At 34.8% G+C, this 21,969-nt stretch overlaps 1 protein-coding gene across 10 annotated transcripts in view; it reads left to right on the forward strand.

Annotated features, from left to right (window-relative positions):
• Myo10A (Myosin 10A) overlaps positions 1–21,969 on the forward strand; it is a 696,078-nt gene that overhangs the window by 626,359 nt on the left and 47,750 nt on the right. For all 10 annotated transcript variants that reach the window (XM_069828898.1, XM_069828899.1, XM_069828900.1 and 7 more), the window contains one exon: positions 16,632–16,936. In XM_069828898.1, coding sequence (XP_069684999.1) covers positions 16,632–16,936 — 305 coding nt within the window. The remainder of the gene's footprint in view (positions 1–16,631; positions 16,937–21,969) is intronic.

Here is a 21,969-nt window from a genome sequence, read left to right on the forward strand (position 1 = left end):
ATGCTCCTTTTTCTATTAAAAGCTTCCTTGGTCATTGCTATTCTCCTTTTGACTTCTTGGCAGCAGCTCATCTTACAATAACGCGAAATTGCTTCAGTGTAACTATACCATCTTCCCCAAAAGACCAACATGGCGAACATTCTACGGAGGAAATACCTCGGGAATCAAATTAATTCTGACGTCATTTGTTTAGCAACGGATCATTCAGATAAAACACGGTAATTCCATTGTAAATACTTACACAAATATATGTTATATACCGGTATTCAAAAAAGAAATAAATGAAAATAATCATTAATAATACAACACACAAATTAAAGATATGTGGATCATATGCGGAGACTAAGAGGAAGGCAGAAAATAGGGACGATTGAGTTTGCAGTGAAGGACTTGCCCATGGGCAGAACATGTATGTATGTATAAATTAAATTTATTTCACTCTCAATCATATATATCATATCACAATCCTTATAAATAAGAACCATTTCCTTAAAAATCTAAATATTACAAAACAGCCAACCAAAAACAAAAACTTTTCATATAATTACAGAGATCCTATGAATCCCCTGTCACTTTTTTCTTTGTTGAATTTTAGAGGCAATTTCAATAAGTTTCAATGAGTGATCTGTTCACAAAACAGTCAGAATCCCATAAAGCAAAGTATGATACAATAGACTCTCGATTATCCATGCTAATAAAGGGGAAAAAGTACGCAGATAAAGAAACGGATAATCCAAATACACATCAAATGCACAGTAGTAATATAGTTAAGGTATACTTTACTTATTTACTTATGGCTTTTAGAGAACCCGGAGATTCACCGCCATCTTCACATAAGCCCGCCATCGGTCCCTATCCTGAGCGAAATTAATCCAGACTCTACCATCATATCCCACCTCCCTCAAATCCATTTTAATATTATCCTCCCATCTACGTCTCGGCCTCTCAAAGGCCTTTTTCTCTCTGGCGTCCCAACTAAAGGTTGGTCCACAATAAACCGAGAACGGAAACGACAACGAGAGCGAGAATGGAAATATTGATAATACATTTATTTTAACAATATTTCCGTTCTCGTCCTTGTTGTTTCCATTCCCAGTTTATTGTGAACCAGCCTTAAACTCTATATGCATTTACGGATTCGCCCATAAGTGCTACACGCCCTGCCCATCTCGAACGTAACAATGTTACTAACTATCCAAACTCTGTTTTAATCGCGATGTTTTAGTGACATCATAGTGGTCTGAATAATATTTTATGGAAAATGGAAATGTAACCTAATAAGTTTATTAAAATAATTAAATATTTATTAAAACCGATGCCGCGTTTAAACCGCAAAGCTGTTAATCCACATGCGGATTAACTAGAGCAGCTATCGTCAGCACAGAGCACCCTGGGGCTAGCTTCTCTTACCCGCGGAGAACACAATGCACCATGGTGCACTCGTAGCTGCTAGCGGGTATGCTCTCTACCTCCTCCTCCTGCTGCACGACGGGACACACGGGACGGCTCCGCTTACTCTTTGCACATTTCAGCAAGTGCTGACGACCACTGATCTAGAGCCTGCTGTAGTATTAGAAATATACGTAGAAGTATATCATGGAAATTTGTCCAAATTATTTACATATTCTACGTGTGACTAATATTTGTTGGTATTTAATGAGATTTATTTGGGTATCTTTTTCACCTTTACATGATAATATTGTTATCTTAGATAGTTAATGTGTGCCTAAAAATTATTATACTCCACGTGCATCATTTCCGATTAGATTTACCGGTATAATAATATGAGCAAGATCAGGCCAATAGTTGGGAAGAAATCACAGCGCTGTACGTAGACAGACGAAAACTATTTTGTGATACCAAGGATATTGAAAACGTGAATTTTCGTATTCTAGTAGTACTCAATTTATACCTTCATTATATATTTGTTTGTTAAATAACATAAATAGATTAAACAAATAGTCAAAAGTATTGTGATTAAAAGTTTTGGGCAATTAAAACAAGTATTGCTTAGATAAATTCTCCCTCTTCCCCCCTCCAATACTTTTATTATTGCCAGTTAATTTATATTAAACTTCTCTCTCTCTCTCTCTCTCTCTCTCTCTCTCTCTCTGTTATACTTCTTTTTGTCTCGATTTCTCCAAACTATCATGCGTGAGAAAATAAAAAGAGAAATTCGTACGGAAATCAACGTTTTCGTCTGTTAGTTTTCCAGGAACCGTACAATATCTTTTATTTCCTAAGCATGCACTGCGTTATTACAATGCAGTTAAGATTAATTTGGCAACATGTCTCTCCAACTAGCACGTCTTCTTTGCTGACCTTTAAATATCATGTCTTGCAACCAGTAATTTACTGTAATGAAATGACTGTTACTGAAACCAGTTTTCCCTGTAGAATTGTTAATTCCAGAAATTATATACTTTTTGTTCAGACGGCACTTCATCTTTCTGAAAGGGTAAATGCAGTAGGTAAGCGTGTTTGTAGGAAGAAGAAATCTCGATGGTTCGCAACTAAATGCGAGTTGAAAGTAAAATTGTTGACAAACGTAACGAAATCCGCTTTATTTTAACTTGGGAATTTCATCGGTAGCATGTGAAAGGTTTTTTTTTTCTTATGTACGGAAGATTTGAAGTACAATGTAGTGACGTCGTATTCGAATCTTTGTGATTCGTTTGTACTCTACATCAGAGAGAAACATTCACCTCTGTGGTTTATTGCTGTGTCAGCCCTGCCTCAAGTGAAACTAGTGCATGGCGGACAGCTTTCTTATCTCAGATGTAACTCGTTATGCTGCAGTAAAGGACAGCCGCATTGGTACGAACATGTAAAAGCTAACCATCTGTCTTGTTGGTTTTGTGGGTTCAGTCACCGCAGAGGACTGTGATATTGGTGAAATATGCGTTTTAATCGTGTTTTGGTGTGCATTCAGTGTCGTTTTTAATGATGTTAATAACGAAATGTGTCATATCAATTAATTGCAAACTTCGAGGTGAGTAACATGTGTTTCATTTTATGCAGTTATTCCGTGTATATCAGTGTCTGTTTATGCATTTGTTTAGTCTATGTATTCGCACGCGCGCGCGTGTGCTTGCGCGCGTTTCTCATGTTTATATTATTTTGTTTTTGTGTTCTGTGTGTATGTATGTATGTATGTATGCGGGGCTGCAACTAGGGGGAGGGACAAACAAGGCATCTGCCCCTGGTTGGGGGCAAAAAATGACAAAATAGTATTTGTATGCTAAATGTTTCCTGTCAATTACATTAATTTCCATAACTGGCAATAAATAATTTAATATGAATGTATTGTTTATTTTATTATGTGGAATCTACTATACTTAATGTAGGCTACTGATAATGTGACGAATCTGCCAGCTCCTGCCATCTATTTAACACTTCTCTCACTAAAATCCATGGGGGTGAGGGGGGCGCAGAATCCATATTTTCCCTGTTGACACAGAACCTAGTTGCGGTCATGTATGTATGTATGTATGTATGTATGTATGTATTTATGCGTGTATGCATGTATGTTAAAGAAATATGGTAAAGTTTAAATTTTGTTTTACATATTTCAAGTAAGAACTAGGCCTAGCATTCATTCATTCATTCATAGTGTTCTATCCAAGGGCAGGTCTTCCACTGCAAACCCAGCATTATTCAGTCTTCCCTATTTTTCGTCTTTCTCTTATTCTCCATAAAAATAACATTAGATACACATATTACAATTGAAAATTGTTCTAAACCTTTATATTATGTTGGGTATTCTTACAGAAAACTCAAAATAAATTCCCTCTCAAGCATAAGAAGCAAGAGAGTTGTGGACAATTTGTCCATTTGATGTACAATGAGGGACGTATATAATAGTTGAGCAAATAGATTTTTTTGTTAAGTCAAAGAATACCTCGCTGCGCATGCTCCGAGCCGAAAGTTTAGGTTCATATTATGACGACGAGATATTAGGTTAGCTTTCCTGTTTAAGAGGACATTCCACATTTTTTCAACCAAATTTTGAGAGCATGTTTACTATGTAAAGGACTAATAAAATCCAAATTTTGGACTCCCAAATGTTTTTGGCTTTTGATTTTTTATTATTATTTTTTAACATTTTCAAATCCAAGTTTTTATTAGAAGATCTCAATTTTTAATTTTCCTTTTTTTTTTGTTGGTTACATTCACAAGACATAGAGAAATATTTCTATGCATTCATTTTATGAAATATCTCATTTATTCACTTTCCATTTATTCTTTTTTGAAAATTTGAAAATGTTATTTTTTCTACAATTTATGAAAAAATATTAATAAAATAAACTATCAGCATTTCTTATGAAATAAATGTCATAATATCACCGTATTCTCTGGCCGAATTAACAAAACTACAGTATACTGATCTGAAGTGACAACACTGTTTCCTAAACGTAATTATCCCTTCTCTAAGTTCAATTTATTCAGGCACTACCTGCCCACTTCAGACTAATATACTGTAGTGTTGTTAATTCGACCATAAAAGACCCTGATATTATGTAGTCATACAGAGAATGAAATTCATGACCGTAAAAAATGCTGCTTGAAAGCAACATCATATACGTAGCAAAATATGTTTTGTTATATTGAATTATTTTAACGTTACAATTGATTTTTTGGGAAAATATAATTTCAATTAATGCTCCGCCATAAATGTTGTAATTAAAACCTTGTGCATCCCTCGTGTTTATCGCACGGCTCGTCCTCTCCCCACACGTTACCTGCACTTTGTTTACATTTTCACTGTGCCTAAACGAGACGCTCTACTATATATCTTTGCTGAGAAGGAATTAAAACTATAGCCTCTTATAAACAGCGCTACAGATATTGAAACATTTTCCCCGCTCAAAAACTGTGTCCCTCACTTGTACCTAGTAAAAGATGAAAAATTGGTATTATTCTAAAAGGTAAAAATGAAAGTCATTTGCACCGAATCCTTCAAAATGCTGAAGTACAATATTTCTTATAAATCTTATAAGTTATAACTTTTATCTTTCACACACACGTAAATATATATATAGGCCTGTAGGTTGTTAAGAAACAATGCCAAATGAAGATAATACTATGAGTTCATTAAATATTGGTTCTACATTTAATACGAGTATATTAACGCCGAAATATCTGTCATATGTATCATCATCTTATGTTATGCACTTTATTCTTCTTCCTCCTCCTACTATCATCCTCCAATGTTCTGAAAACAGTCCTTCACTAAATCATCCAAGTAGATGTTAAACAGAGTAGGTGATAAGGGTCATCCTTGTCGTACTCCTCTCCTTATATGACTTCCCTTTGACATTTCTTCTCCTATTCTGGCGTTGACTCGTCATATTTAAAGATTACTGACTAGCCACCTCTCCTTCCAATCGACGCCAGATTTCTTCAAGATCCCCTTAAGTACACATTTACTTAATTACTTACATATGGCTTTTAACGAAATGCTACACGTGCGGTTCACACCCGTGCGTACCGTTGCCTAGAGATTCAGGGAGGAATTTTCGAAAATGTGATTTAAATCTACTTTAAATGAAAGAGACTGATACACAAACAATCAATTGTTTGTATTTTAATTATTTTTTTTTTGCATTTTTATTAGTGAAATCCTGAAATACAATTTTTTTCTGCCGTTTTCAAATTACCGTAACTCCGTAACTATGAATGTGATCCCATTAATTAATTTACAGTAGAGCGTCTCGTTTAGGAACAGTGAAAACGTAAACAAAGTGCAGGTAACGTGTGGGGGGAGGACGAGCCGTACGATAAACACGAGGGATGCACAAGGTTTTAGTTACAACATTTATGACGGAGATTTAGCCTAATTAAAATTATATTTTCCAAAAACACATAAAACAAAAGAACACAAATTGCATAACGTTATCATATACACATTTTTAACAAACAAGCAATTTTGTAACGTTGAAATAATTACTGTGCTGTATCTGAATAAATTTAACTTTGAGAAAGGATAATTATGTTTAAGAAATGGTGTTGTTACTTCAGACCAATATACTGTAATTTTATTAATTCGGCCACAAAAGACAGTGGTATTGTGTTAGTCATACAGAGAATGAAATTCATGGCAGTAAAAAATGCTGCTTAGAAGCAACATCATATAAACAGCAAAATTTGATTTGTTATATTGAATTATTTCAACATTACAATTGCTTGTTTGTTAAAATGTGTATACGATAACGTTATGCAATTTGTGTGTTTTTTGTAAAGTGTAATTCCAATTAATGCTTCGCCATAAATGTTGTAACTAAAACCTTGTGCATCCCTAGTGTTTATCGTACGGCTTGTCCTCCCCCCACACGTTACCTGCACTTTGTTTACGTTTTCACTGTGCCTAAACGAGACGCTCTACTGTACATTTTTTTTTGTTCGAAATAACCTTAGAAATCACCTCCATAAACCGTGGGAGAATTTCGAGAATCATCCTAAAGTAAAATGTGTGTATGACTATAGCATTGTTCTAATGCTCCCGACAGTAATAAACTATGCTATAATAAATAAGCGAAATAACTCGAAATTTCTGTTTTTAGCACGAACTGCTTAACATTGAATGAACAAGGGGAGGGAGATCATACCTTATCCCTCCGCCCTGTTCGTGTGTTAAGGGGTTGATTCTCGAATCATGAAATGCCGACCACTTATCTATATCATGCGACGTCAAAGAAATACTGAGGGTTGTAGGGGTAAATTCTGCATGTCTACGTTGTTCACCTCAACTATAGTGAGGGTCACATAAGAACAGTTCCCAAACAGCAAATATTGCCGTCTTGTCAGTTTTGCCAACTGTTACCAAATATCACACGATCCTTCGTACTAAATGACTTATTTACTTACCGTACTTTATGTTGGAAGGTTATTCTAAGTAATTCAATAATTTTTTATATATTTTCGTATGCAAACTATACGGGAAAGGGATCAACATGTCAAGTATTTTGTCTGGCAATACGAAATTCATTGGTTTGACTAAACAATTGACTCACGAGACCTAACCTAAAAATGTATTTGTTTGACCACATGAAATTATTAGTACTAACTTCGAAAACTTACGTGACTATAGTCTTGAGTTATAACCACAACGCAACATATAAAATAACTATTATGTATTAATATTAATACTGATATTAATTAATTATTAGTATGTTCAAATTTCACTAGCTTCCAGTAACTGGCTCAGAAATCTAGTACAATTTTAATTTCATGGAACTCCAGCACCGACAAATATTGTCGATATTTGTCTCAGCTGCCAACATACCAGTTACAAAATCACTACCATTTGTAGTATTTGTCAGTATCGAAATTCGAAACCAAGTTGGCAAAATAAAATTCAACCTGGAAACTATAAAATCACCACAATCCACTAGCATATGTAGTGATGGGGGAAAAATGGTTAGATTTCACCCTTAGGGTATGAAGTAAGCTGACCCGCACTATACCTAATCACCACTTAACGAAACCCTTTAATTTGACTAAGTCTTTACGTCTCAGAAGCATTATTATGTTTTTTTTTTCAATATGAAATCTTTGCTGTTGTCAAACAGCATATTGAAGACCTCTTGTTTGGTACTTATCCTGTTGTAAGAAATGCAAATTGAATTCCGTTATGTTTCATCCCGCTTCTTCATACAATTAGCACGTTTATTGTTAGCAATGGGTCATTAACCCACGCTAGATTTATTCTAACATCACTGATTATTTTGTCGTAGAAGGTTATATTCTTGCTGTCTCACTTTTTCCAGTACTCTGGTAGCCTTGTAAATGTTCAAATTTCATATGTATATGTCCTTTATTACCGCCTAGTTTTTTATATTCTTCTCCTTCCTGCCATTGTCTCTTCTCTCTATTGTTTGTATAATGAAGATGTGTACAGTTTTGTATGATTTATGCTGCCATAGTTGCCGTCATTGTAGTACGGTATTGAAAGAGAAGAAGGTTCCAGCACACTGAGGAAGTGGCGAAGGTGAAGTTATCTGTGTAAGCCAACAAGTGGGAACGGGCTGTAGACTTGCAGAGCTGTGTGCTCCAGTCAGGATAAGATATTGTGACTGTGAAGTTGTGTACTAGCAGGTTGAATAGGACTTGAATGAAAGGGAATTGTGGAATAGTTTGTGTTAATTATTTTCTGTAAATATTTCTACTTTCAGTTTTTTTAGCATTACAAAAATGTTCTACTGACTTAAATTAGTACACAAAGTTTGACGTCTGTGTTACTGCGCTACACGATTGGCGGTGAATGTACGTATAGAGCAATGTCTTGTATAACCTCACAATTAATCTTCCGTGAGCTGTAATGTATGAAAAATAGTGGATTTGAACTGAAAAGGAGACGTTGGCATTCTGTCTTATTATACACGTTATGCGCCAGTTACAGTAATCTTTAATTTCAAGCTAGTCACATGATCCACTATTTCATTCTGACAGATCCTTTCATTTCAGTAGTCACAATTGTACTACTGCCTTCCTGTATAACGCAAGGAACTACAACATAGGATAATAAATAAGAGTGACACCCTCAACAATATTCTATTTCTTCCCCCGTAGTAACAATCTTCAAAAAATAAAACATAAAAACAACAACAAAAAAACAAACCGAACTGATTGAGTAATCTAGAAAATTAATAGTCTATGATCTGTTATGCATTTGACACATACTGAGCGAGTGAAACTTATATAAGTAATATTGTTTATAGTTTTTAATTTTTTGTTTAAAAAGTTTTGGATGAGTGTTGTTTGGAGTAAATGAACAAATTTTACACGTGCTTGTAAAATATTACTTTTTTAATTTGTACAAATTGTGCAAAAGAATGTATTTTTAAAGACACCTTAAATTTCTACATGCTAAAACATGGAGAATACAAAAATTAAAAAAAAAAGTAATACAGTATATCAGTTAATAAATAGGCTACATTCTTTTGCATGTTACAAAATGAAAAGTTACTGGTTTACAAACGTATGCAAAATTTGTTAATTTATTCCAGACACTCTTATGTACAGCATTTATGTATGTATGTATGTATGTATGTATGTATGTATGTATGTATGTATGTATGTATGTATGCATGCATGTATGTGTATGTATCTATGTATGTATGAATGTAGGTATGTATGTATGTATGTATGTATGTATGTATGTATGTATGTATGTATGTATTAGTGTTCTGCAATGTTCGAACATGAGAGAGAAAATCAAGACATTACAAAACTTCGTTTATTTCGTATGAAAAACTAATCGCAAGATCTATGCTAAATCCTTCATCGGTTAAAACATGAAGAGGTGGGAGTGGAGGACAGCGAATATTTTTGTCACACTGTGGAACAAATATGACAGGCCTCCTTCTGCAGAGCGAACATCGACGAATATCGAACTTCGCCATACTCGACAAACTCAAACCGAACATAGCACCTGTAATGAACGAAGCCAGTTTGTATGCATGTATGTATGTATGTATGTATGTATGTATGTATGTATGTATGTATGTATGTATGTATGTATGTATGTATGTATGTATGTATGTATTTTTTAAATCATGTTGCATGTTTGATTACTATGGAGTAATATTATTTGAATTGTTATTATCTAATTGCACCCTATAATCACAGAATATTACTAGTAATGCTTTCGTATAAGATGGATTAAATGTTACTACTGTATTATGGTTTTGGAGCTCATTATAATATATCAAAATCTATTATACTCTTCGTGAATTTGGTAATTGCTCACTGACCAATTTCCTGCCCTTTGTACTACAGCTTTCAGAAGATCTCTTTCTTACTGTAGAAATTTAGCCAAATATGAAATGGTCTACTCTTTGTTCACCGTTACTATATGGACACATTGGGTTATCTATAATTTTGTATTTGTATAAATGTAGTTTGATATTACCGTGTCCTATTAGCATTGCTATATAATTTTGGGGTTACATTTATATTCAACTTCACACTGTCTGCTATCTCAGGGAAGAAAGACTTGTAATTGAGCTTTTTGATGTTTGGTCCCATTCACTTTGCCACTTCAGTATACTAGGTTCATTTAACACTGCACTTCTTCGGATTCTGTATTAACACATCATGAAGGCATGTATACACACATATGTGTGTGTATGTATGTATATATATATATATATATATATATATATACATAAAACTTTAAAAGTATGCAAGGGGATGTGATTTTGTTAACTGTCATATAGATTTTGAATACAAAAATCTTTCCAGTAGTTTAGAAAAAAAGGTTGTTCGCAGACAAAAATCTTGCAGATTTTTACATAATATTGTTCCATATTTTCTAACATGAAAAATTAAAAATAATAAATTACAAGTACAGAGAGAGAGAGAGTGTTTTGAGATTTTTAATACACTTGATATCGATCAGTTTTTGTATTTTGAGGAGATAGCAATTTTTGTGGAGTTTATTTTCCAAAGAACACTATTCTTATTATCCATTTAGTTTAGTACCTTTCATTTCGGGACTGGTACAATTACTATGTAAGTATCCGCCGAAGTAGAAGTCTATGTAATAACAGACACATAGTTTCAATATTGTGTGGAAATTACAGTTGTGGTTTCGAGTTCCGCCTAAGGCAAGAATGTCTGTGTGATGTAAGTTTCGTCTTAGATGAAGATACGGTCCCGTGTAGACCCCACCCCAAATATGGACTTAGGGGCAAAGGCCACAAAATTAAATTAAACTCTTCTGACGAGAAATTGAGATTGCGACCTGTAAAATAAACTCTCTATTATAAAAGACATTCAGCTTTCACATTTACAATTTGAAATAGCTTGATAACTTGTTTCTGTCTTACCCAGCAAGTAATTATAAAATGTACATTTTATTGCATAGAATGGAGATGAAGAAACTATTTCTTTTGAGGGTCAGTAAAAGTGTCTTAATGTATCTAAAATCCTATCCTGCCATACAGTCTTGTGTTATAGATAAATTGTGGGAAAGAATAGAGTAGTAAGAAGTTTTGATCCTGAAATAATAACATTTATTAAATACTCGTAAGAATTATAACGTTCAAGATATATGCATAATTAATCTCATGTATATGATAGCAACTCCATTTTCGCAAGCATTTCGGTGAAATATTGTAGGATGGACATTATTTTATTACTGCTAAGTATATTTAAACTAATTACTTGTAGGTATATTTGTGTCACAATTCGTGTCTAACTGAAAGAAATCTGTACTAGTATTTTTAATAGTAAAAGGCCACCTAAATTTTGTACATTTTTCTGCTATTTCAATAGCCATCAATAATAATAGTTCATGGAGGGCGCAACTTTTTACCCGCCCAGAACAACATGTTCGCGCTCAAGCAACGTTGTCTAGTTGTATTGTTAAGATTCAGTCGCTGTTAGTGGTGTTAATTTAAATATTACAAGTGTCCGTGCAAAATATTGTAGCCACGAAGATGAGACGTATGAACTAAGTCGCGTGAAAATCATTATTATATGTGGAAGCTCATACTTTATATTAATTGCTAGGGACCTTTACATACGATTATCTTTCTTGATTTTATTATTTGCCATCGCTATATTTTTCGGGCCAGATCTATATTAATTTCACTTCCGTTAGCTTAGAAATATTTCGCCTTGTTTTTTGAAAGACCTGTGATGTATTTTCCAGTAGCAGCCTTTTCTGGTTTCGAACATTTTATCGTGTTTTAAAACAATTTGGCCAGGCACGAATAACCGTTGATACTGACGTCCCGTTTAAACAAATTACCAATAATAAAGAAAAAAGGAAGAGCTTTCTTATTTCCTGTATCGTACAGTATTTGTCTCTCTTCTTCGATTTACTGTCCAGATTTTGGTTTCATAAAGCAGTAGGCTGATAACTATTGTCTTACATAACTGTTAATTTCAGCTATTTATATGTACGGTACTCTAAATTTGTGTTTATATTCTTGTTTTATTATTTAAGTTAATATACTTTCGAAATCGTTATACATTTATTAAAATGTTTACGTAAAAAGAGTACAGTTACATTCACTACAGAATATGATTCATTTATATGAAAGGAAATTTATGTAAAACTGAAATATTCATATTTTATATCATTTTCTTCTCAGGTGTATACAGCATTGATAAGAAAATATTGTGGAATGTTGGAGTTTTGGAAAATTTTCTGTAGGCCTAGGATTCATGATAACTAGAGAAACGATGAAGCATTAAAAGCATAATGGAACATAAGGTTGGGACTGTAGCGTCAATCATGACGTATAACATAAAACATACAATTTTTTTAAATTATAACAAAACATTATTTAGGCCTACACAAAGTATAAATTGCAATGCTTAAAGTGTCATTTTTATGTAACTTCATTTTGGTTGCAAAAGATAATTTTAAAAGTTCGACAAAAACACAACCTCTAAAAATGACAGTAGTATTGTTCAGCGAATATCACAACTGTGGAAATAAACCGCCAGCTATTTTTTTTTTTTTTTTACTTTATTGCTTTTCATATTTACATTTATATGTGTATTTTATTCTCTGATTCTTCTGTTCTTTCTAGCGATACTTTAAATTAAAATAGAATAAATAGCTACTTTCTGTTCAAGACAGTCTCTTGAAGCTTGAAATTGTTTTTATATGCCTTATTTGAAAATAAATATTGAGATATTGAATAAGAGGTCCAGTAATGTCTTAAGAATCTTTATTTTCGTTGAAATTAGTATCTAAACTACTAAGACTTCGCACAAATTGAAGATACTCGTACTTACAATAACAATAACTTAGTGCAAAAGCAATAAAAAAAACTTACTAAAACATGATTTTTAAAAAGGAAAAACATAATTTACAGTTAAGTAAAGCGTAAATTTGGTTAAAATAAAACCAAGCCGCTTCTGCAATGAAAAGGAACAAATTTGTGAAAAGGCAGTAAGTCACAAGAGAATAGTTGTATGTTATTATATTCTGAAATTAATATTGCAAAAGAAAATTTAAAAGCAATCATCGTTGCATTGAACCTTGTCCTTAATAAAGTTCCAATGATTACAGATACTTTCCTTATTTCAAGAGAACTCTGCATTTGTCTGGTAAAATGTTTATTTCATTAGGTACATCTTCAGTCATCCTTACTCGTGGGTTGAAACCCGGATAGGGACCATCCATTTTTCAAGATGACGTATTTCAAGCACGGTTTTCTTATCCTTGCTCAGATTTACGACATGTGAAATAAGTCTGTATCTTAAAAGAGAAATACAGCAATATCATCTACTGGCACGGCAATTCATTGCTAAGCTTCCCCTTCGCGCGGACAGGCGTCTCTACAAGCCCGTGTGACTGTGGCGACATCTGATGCTCGAATTGAGAAAATAGTAATCATGTCATACCATTGTTGGAAGGTTCTCAAATTCCTACAAAGTTGTTTAACTTGCGAAATTGAATTTAAATATATATATATATATATATATATATATATATATATATATATATATATATATATATTCATCTTAGATAGAAGTTCCTTGTATTTTCCTCGAGTTAAATATTGTAGCTGTGCCTTATTTACATTCGAAAATCTGGAAATCCTAGTCTGTAGGCGTAATGTATGTATGTATGTATGTATGTATGTATGTATGTATGTATGTATGTGTGTGTATGTATGTGTCGCGTCTGTGACTCAGTGCTAGATCCCTGGCCTTCCATTCAGTTTTTGATGGAATTTGTTGTGAACATAGCACGCGTTGCAAATGGTTTCTCTGGATACTATATTCCCATTTCCCTCTTTCATTCCACCAACATCCTCCATTTCCCTTTCATTTCACCTATCACCTGCAATGGTTAAAAATAAGTTGCGTTGAAGTCTTGGTGTAGTAGGCCTACAGGTTTCTAATACTTATATAGGAAGGCCCTGCTCGTCGCAGAGTGGTCAGCCTCTCTCTTTCCACCGTAGCGACTCTGGGTCGATCCCCTTCTGAGTCACGAACGAATTCGTGGTGACAAAGAGGGCACATGGAATTTTTGTCGGTATTCTCTCATTTACCCTCGCCATTATGATAATAATGGTTCAGCCATTCTTTATTTATTCTGAAGGCCTGGCTCGGGACCTCGCACTGGGTGATTCTGGAGTATTGATGGAATGATGATCATTTGATGATAAATGATTTAGTAACCTCAGTCTGCGAGCTCCCGAGCCAGGCCTTCAGAACAAATAAAAAATCGTTGAAAATTGTACACATTCATATAAGGCCTTGGGACTGCAGACCTGTCAGGGCTAAGGCAGGGTGACCCACCTGTCAGGCCACCCGTCGGATTTGGAACAATATCGCATCTTCCTTTAGTTTTGTGATTGTATTCATATGTATTCAATCTTTTTTCTTAAGTTAATACTTGTATATGTATTTTCCTGTATGTGCTTCGATCCTGGTTGAGTGAAAGAGAAGGCCTGAAGACCTTAACTCCGTTAGGGAAAATAAAACTATTGTTGTTTAGTCAACTGTCCGAAGAACCTCACAAGTGATACCAACATGGCACCACTTATGAGGCAACTAGGCCAGGAGATGATGGGGTGGGATGGCCAGTTCCTTTCCACCTCCGTTGCACACATCGCCGATTAACTACATATTACACTAATCAGCAGAGACCGGAAGTTTAGGCATTATGGGTCATTAAAATAGGCAGGCAAAAAGGAATCATAAATAGCTAAAATAGGCAGGCAAAAAGGCATTATAAATAGCTAAAATACACAATAAAATGCAATTATAAAAACCTTGCACTAGACCCACAAAGGGATTTCGACCGCAAGAAAAGCATTACTTACATAAGTGGAATGCAAATTGAGATTTTCGACGATGTTGCAATTACAGTTGGAAGCAAAGAAATCTTCTTCCCAGTAGCCTTGGAAAGTGCATTTTTGTGTTTGGTTGTGCTGATATGCAATATGAAATATTTAGCTAGCTACAGCAACGTCGCAATGAAAACTGAAAGAAAAATAACGTTAGACCTGCACTCATTGTTGCCTTGTCAAATAAACACAAGCGATAATTAAAACGCTTACTGTTATACATTTTTGCACGGCAGCACTCATTGTTGCAAAGAGAATATGAACTGACTGAAAGACAATAATACACATTCGGTGAAGTCACTTTCATTGTAGCAGTTATAGAAATGAATTAAAGTATACCTGTAGGAAATTTTTAATAATAAATTAATAAATAATAGATAAATAATCAAATAAAGGAAAAAAAAACATTTATTTTGTAAATTAGGCATTTATATTTAAAAAGGCAGAAAAGGACAACATAAAACTGTGACGTTTCAATCACAAGGTATAATTCGTACAGATTTACTTTCAAAAAAAAAAATATATATATATATATATATATATATATATATATATATGTCCGGCTTCACAGCGAGAAGGGTCGCCTTCCGGATCCTAGTTGCCGTCTTCTTCTGTCCTCCCAATCACCATCTTGTAACTCTCTCTGTGACATAGCGTTATTAACTCCTTTAATCCATGTATCTCGCGGTCGCCCTCTTCTTCTTCTCCCATTTGGAACCCATTTCAAGATAGTTTTCGGCAGTCTTTCGTTTTCCATGCGCTGAACATGTCCGTACCAAATTAACTGTCTTCTTTGTATTTCTTCGATGACTGTTTTCTCTTTATGCACAAGTCTTCTAATATCCTCGTTTTTAACCCTATCTAGTCTTGACTTCATGGCTGATCTTCTCAGGAAATCCATTTCAGTAGATAAAAACTTATTTTTCATACGCTCAGGTATCTGCCAAACTTCACATCCATAGAGTAATGTGCTTTTAACTATGGATTCATATATCATCATTTTTGTTTTTGTCCTAATGTTCTTCTGTCATAGAATAGAATTTAATGTTCCTGTAACTTTCCTGGCGTTAATTATTCTTGAATTTATCATATTTTCATATCTTCCTGTATTATCAAATTTTGCTCCTAAATATGTGAATTCATTACATGATTTTATTGTTATATTATTACTCAAATTCAGGTTTTTACTTATACCCCCTATACAAAAATAATCAGTTTTATCCCAGTTTATTGTCAAACCCCATTTTGTGTATTCCTCGTGTAATTTTCTCATCATGTATTCTATATCTTGCTCCTCTTGGGCAATTACCAACTGATCATCAGCATAGAGGAGATAGATTTAACACATTTAAAAAGGCATTCTGCCAAAGTTCCGGTCTCTGCTAATCAGATTTCAGATGCATACAAACAATTTGTTCTTCCTCTGACACATATCGTCAAATGAGATGTACTGCCTGATAATAGATGTACATGTATTATTATTATTATTATTATTACTACTACTACTACTACTACTACTACTACTACTACTACTACTACTACTACTATTACTATTACTATTATAGGGCGCACATGGAGCCACTGTAAGCTTTAGCACATGGAGCCGTCCTGACTAAGTCTGTATGTGTGTGCTTGTTTGTGCGTGTGTGTATATTATGTGTACTATTATGTATTATTTATTTTATTATGTGACCGACCTGCTGGGTGCTACAAAGTAGGGTCTTTGGATGGACAATTAATAAATATGCATTAAATTACTTAGTAAATGATAATATACTAATAAGAGGATTATTTTCCTGTTAATTGCAGCTGCAGCAGAAGGCAGCACCCCGCGTCGCCGATGGGCTGGTTCCCTCGAAGATAGCTCTGGACAGCTGGACGGGACACAGTCGCAGTGCGGGCCATCAACAGCAGTCGTCGGTCTTACAGCCTCACAGTAATTCAGCTGTATCCCAGCAGCAACAGCAGCAGCATCACCAGCACCAGCAGCAACATCATCAGCAGCGCAGTATCATCACATCGTCACCTCAACCACCAGAACCACCCGGCCGTCACGACGGGAAACACTCGTTGCTTCAGTTCGCCATGCTGCATTTCAGACAGAGTCCTGAGAAGTGAGTACTCAACCTTTGACTGATACAAATCTATTCCAGTGTTTCTCGGACCACCACGGATCCTAAGTTTAAATACAGTACTAATGCATTTCAAGCTAACGACGTGGTCTTGGGGTAGCCAGCTGGACTCGTGCTCCAAGTCCATACGGATGTTCCTTCCCTTGGCGTGTGGGCTGACCACTCTTATTTGGTTTTGACGTAGAACCATGTTTAATCTTTCTTGTCATTACTAGGGAAAGGAAGTTCATGCATTTGCATATTTGTTCTCTATCGTTGCGTGAATATGCTGAAAGATTATCTACATCAGTGACCGGCATGTTCCGTGCTCTGTGACGTCATACCACGGAGCCGCCACGCTCTTTGCTCGGCAATCTCTGCATACTGAGCACAGCGTGGAGAGAAGGTTCAACTGAGCAGTGGTGGTACGGCGCCTATACAATGACAGAGCGCGATCCATTCGTCTGAGGTAGTATGGGAACAGCACAATTACAATACATTTGTACGAAAACAAAACTGTACATCCGTGATAAATCAATGTAACAAAATATTTTGGTTTGTAATCAAATTTAATATACTTATAATAATATGAAATTCATGATACAGCCAGCTGCAGAAGCGTTCGCATTATGTAAATGAGGCTCCGAAACTGCTATAAATATACAAATATAGAAATAAATAATTTAAGCAGTACTACAACACTTTGTCTACTCGGAAACTTGAAAACAGTTCAAGTGTTTTTAACAGACATTTTCCTACACAATATACAGATTGAACTATATAGGCCCTAACTTGGTGAGTAGTATGCAAAGTATATTTCAACTTTTGAAACACACCATCACTTTGTGTTACTACCGTGCCCAAGCTAAATGCTTTGTCGAGAGTTATGGAGTATGGAGGAATGGCGAAGTGTTTGATTTGTGGCAAGCTGTTTCAGCATGTAAAGAAATTCAATATACAATGTCATTATTCTCTATGCCACACAAATGATTATGACAAATATGGGGGAGAATATCGACAAGTACTAGTGCAGCAATTGAGAGATAAATTGTTAAGTGAAGCTAGGGAACACACTTCAGTGAATCAATGGTAAGCTTAAGGCTTAAGATATAGGATTTCACTAGCCATTGCAAAGAACATGCGTTCTTTTAATGACGAGGAATTTGCCAAGAATGTTGCCATCATGACCGCAGAGTAGTTATTCCCTAGCAAAATACAGGAATGTGATTCCATCAATTTATCTCCAAGAACTGTCGTATCATTGCTGCACTGACGCCACTGCGCTGGTGCGTGTTAACAGTAATACGACTCAACTGCTCGCTATTCCAAGCTCTGGAGGTCTGACTGGCTCTTACGTCATAACTGCAGCATCTGCCGGCCACTGATCTACATGAATCACAAATTTTTTAATACAATGATATTACTTTTATTGTGCATAAAAATGCATATTTTGCCTTTATTTATAAAAGCATCATATTTTAACATTTATGCAGGGAAACTGCATATAATGTACGTTTATTTGTCTTTCCTTCATTTTTAAAAGTGTGTAACATCGTAAACACGACCCATTTATGTTCATGAATTTTGAACGTAACGATGACGCCCTCATAGGGAGCCTCTCAAGTTAGCAATTGGTATTCTTTTACTGCAGTCTTTAGCAGATTTCGATAGAACAATATCCAGTTTAACATCAGTTCCAGGAAATGTAGGAGATAAAGTGAACGAGAAAACCGCAAATATTCTTTCCAAAAACCCTGGCTATTATAAACTTAAAGAAATTCAAGATATTCTCGAAGGAAAAACACCCCAAAAACCAACAAAATTTTCTATAGAACAGCTCACAGCTTTTGTGCAAGCCCCTCTTACTTCTTGTGACGTAGAACGAAGTTTTTCGCGCTACAAGCTATGCTGAGGGACAACAGGCGAAGAATGACAACAGAAAACGTACGTCACTGCTTTGCTGTGAACTGTAACAGCGTAAATGGAGCATTCAGCAATGAGGCAAGCACTTCAAAATTCATAGACTAAACGTAAGTTACCTATACCTTATTATTCTTTTAAAATAATCTCAGACTGATAATGCAAATTTTGTAGCATATTTATCTATTTTTACGGCATAAATGCATACATATTCTTTACGTTTTTATGGCATGAACTTCCTTTCCCTAGTCATTACGTACGGGGGGGGGGGAATTAAAATAGACCGTTACACAAAAATGCAATCCCCTTTTCTTGTTCTCTTGCATTCTCCTTGTTCTCCTTCTAATTATTCCTCCTATTCTCTTGAATTCCGTTTGTTCTCCTTGTGCACCTCTTCTTCTTGTATTTAATCTGTTCTCCGTGTATTTCTCTGTTCCCTTTGTATCCCCCTTGTTCTTGTCGTATTTACCTCATTCTTCTTACTTTCCCATATTATCCTTGTCTTCCGCTTGTTCTCCTTATATTCCTCATGCTCTTATGTCCTCGTTCTTGTTGTCTTTCACTTGTTCTCCTTATATTCATGTTCTCCTCGTATTCCCCTTGTTCTCTTGCTTTCTTATATCTCATTGTTCTCCTTCTCCTCCTTCACTTCCCTTGTTTTTCTTGTATTACATTTGTTCTCCTTGTATTCTTTTGTTCTCCTTATATTCTCTTTGTTATCCTTGTATTCTCTTTGTTCTCCTTGTAATACCTTTGTTCTCGCATTACGTTTGAACCAGTAACAATATGAATAGATTATTTCTGCAAAATTAATATCTTAGTAATTCTATTGCCATTACCTCATATATGAATCCAATTTAACATTACACTGTTAAAAAAGGCATAATAGGGGTTCTTCAGGTACGTAGGTCTTTGAGACCAATTTCTTTATTTGTCTCGGCAAATAGATGACCCTAGATAATCTCATACAAAGACACTTTATATGTGGCTCGCAATTCAAACTTGGGACCAATATAATTTCATAACCTGTGGTGTAACATCAGGTAGCCTATATGACGCACAGAACACTCAATGTTCTGTGCTTTATTCATATTTAAACAAAAATCCATTAAGATTAAACCATTTCGTGGCCATGTCAAGTGCAAGTGTTAAAGTTGTACTCAAGTTCTGCAAGTTTCTATCATACAAATATATGGCAGTGTCGTGAGCAAACAATATGCTATTAATATTTATATACAGGCAAATCATTAACCACTATCAAGAATAATAAGGGTCCCAAATTAGATCCTTGGGGGATACCACTATCACTGCTAAGACACTGAGAATAATTACCATTAAAAATAATTTTTGAGAACGATTTGCTAAGTTGCTTTCAAACAAATCCAATTCTCTGTCTCTGATTCCATAATAATTAAGTTTACTGATTACAATATTGGATGTTACACAATCAGATGCTTTTGATAAGTCTCGTAAGATGTCCACAGTAAAACTGCAATGCTCAAAATTTGAAATTACAGAACCAATCAAATTTTCTGATAGTTGAGAGTTTTTTCTAACGCCATTTTATGGTTCATTAAACACAGCATTTATATTAAAGTATGTCGTTAACTGAATTCTCATAACTGTCTCGACGATTTTCGTGAAACCATCAAGATAGAAATTGGGCTATAGTTTTCACGTTTGGACGGATCACCTTTTTTTTTTTCCAAAAATAAGTACTATTTTTGATGTTTTGAATATCTGTGAAAATATACCATTAATTAGGCATTCATTTATGCAATATGTTACTGGTTCAGTAATGCTGAATTACTCCGCAGGTCCCCAGTCTACCCTGAATTTATAACTTGTGTTAGGCAAGCCCATGGTTCAGGCAACACAGGGGTTTTCTCCGGCTACTCTGGTTCCCCTTGACAGTGTAACAATTCTCCATCATCATCATCATTATTCATTCATTCATTCATTCGAGTGCAACATGAGAACCACCGCATGTGGTGCACTCTGGATAATCTTTGACGAACTAAGTGATTTACGCTTCTCGGCAGCAGCAATATCTATGTGCATGCTGGTAGAGTCGGGGCGAATAACAGCTCGTTAAAAATAGCAAAGGTTCTAAGTGCCAAAAGTAGAAAGTAGAGTTAGTTGAGAAAAACGGGATACTACAAAAGCCTATGAAGAATTGTCCAGCGTCATATACCGGTCATAGTTTTAACTGCTTAGAGGTCTCATGGCATTTATCCCGATTTATATAATCATCATCATCATCATCATCATCATCATTTTCTACATGGTAGGCCTGAAGGCCTCTCCAGAGAGAATCTCTCCATTTGGTTCTAGGATGACCAACATCTCTATGACCTTCTGGTTTATATTGTAGAATATTTTTACTTATTCTATTAGAATCCATTTGCATTATATGACCATACCAGCTATTTTGATTTAAAAAAATTATATATATATTTTTTTTTTTTCATTTAGGTTAAATATATTTTGTCTATTTCTAATTTCATTATTATTCACTTGATCAAGCAAAGTAAGACGAGTTGCTCTTCTTAGAAACTTAATTTCACTTGTTTCAAATTTCCTTCCGTAAGATCTATTTAGTGCCCAATTCTCTGAACCATATATTAGCATTGGGACAACCATCACTTTATAAAACTTGAGCTGTGTGTCGATTAGGATTTTGTTTCTCAGAGTTCTGTGTATTGTACCACACAAATGTTGAAATTTATACAGTTAATTTGTAAGGTCATTCTTTCTGTCACATGAAACACTACATCCAAGATAATTAAAATGAGATTTATATGCAACCTGAAATGGTACAAGCACAATATCGATGTGACAAAAAAAAAAGGTCCGGATCAAATTGTAACCACCCACATAGTAAGGATTTGAGGTCATATAAACGTCATGTTGTATTCTTTTCATTATTTTAAAGATTTTGTGTACTATATGCATTAAAAGTACAATGACACTTCCCTATCCTTGCGCACTTTATATGAAACTCATGCAAACAAATACTCCAGAATAGTAATTTTAAACTTCAATTAAACTCAACTTAGATTTGTTTGTATTTTGCGAGTCTACTCATCCCTGGTTTTCATTGACCATTAAGCGGC

The sequence above is a fragment of the Periplaneta americana genome, chromosome 6, assembly GCF_040183065.1.
Source record: "Periplaneta americana isolate PAMFEO1 chromosome 6, P.americana_PAMFEO1_priV1, whole genome shotgun sequence".
Lineage (NCBI taxonomy): Eukaryota > Metazoa > Arthropoda > Insecta > Blattodea > Blattidae > Periplaneta > Periplaneta americana.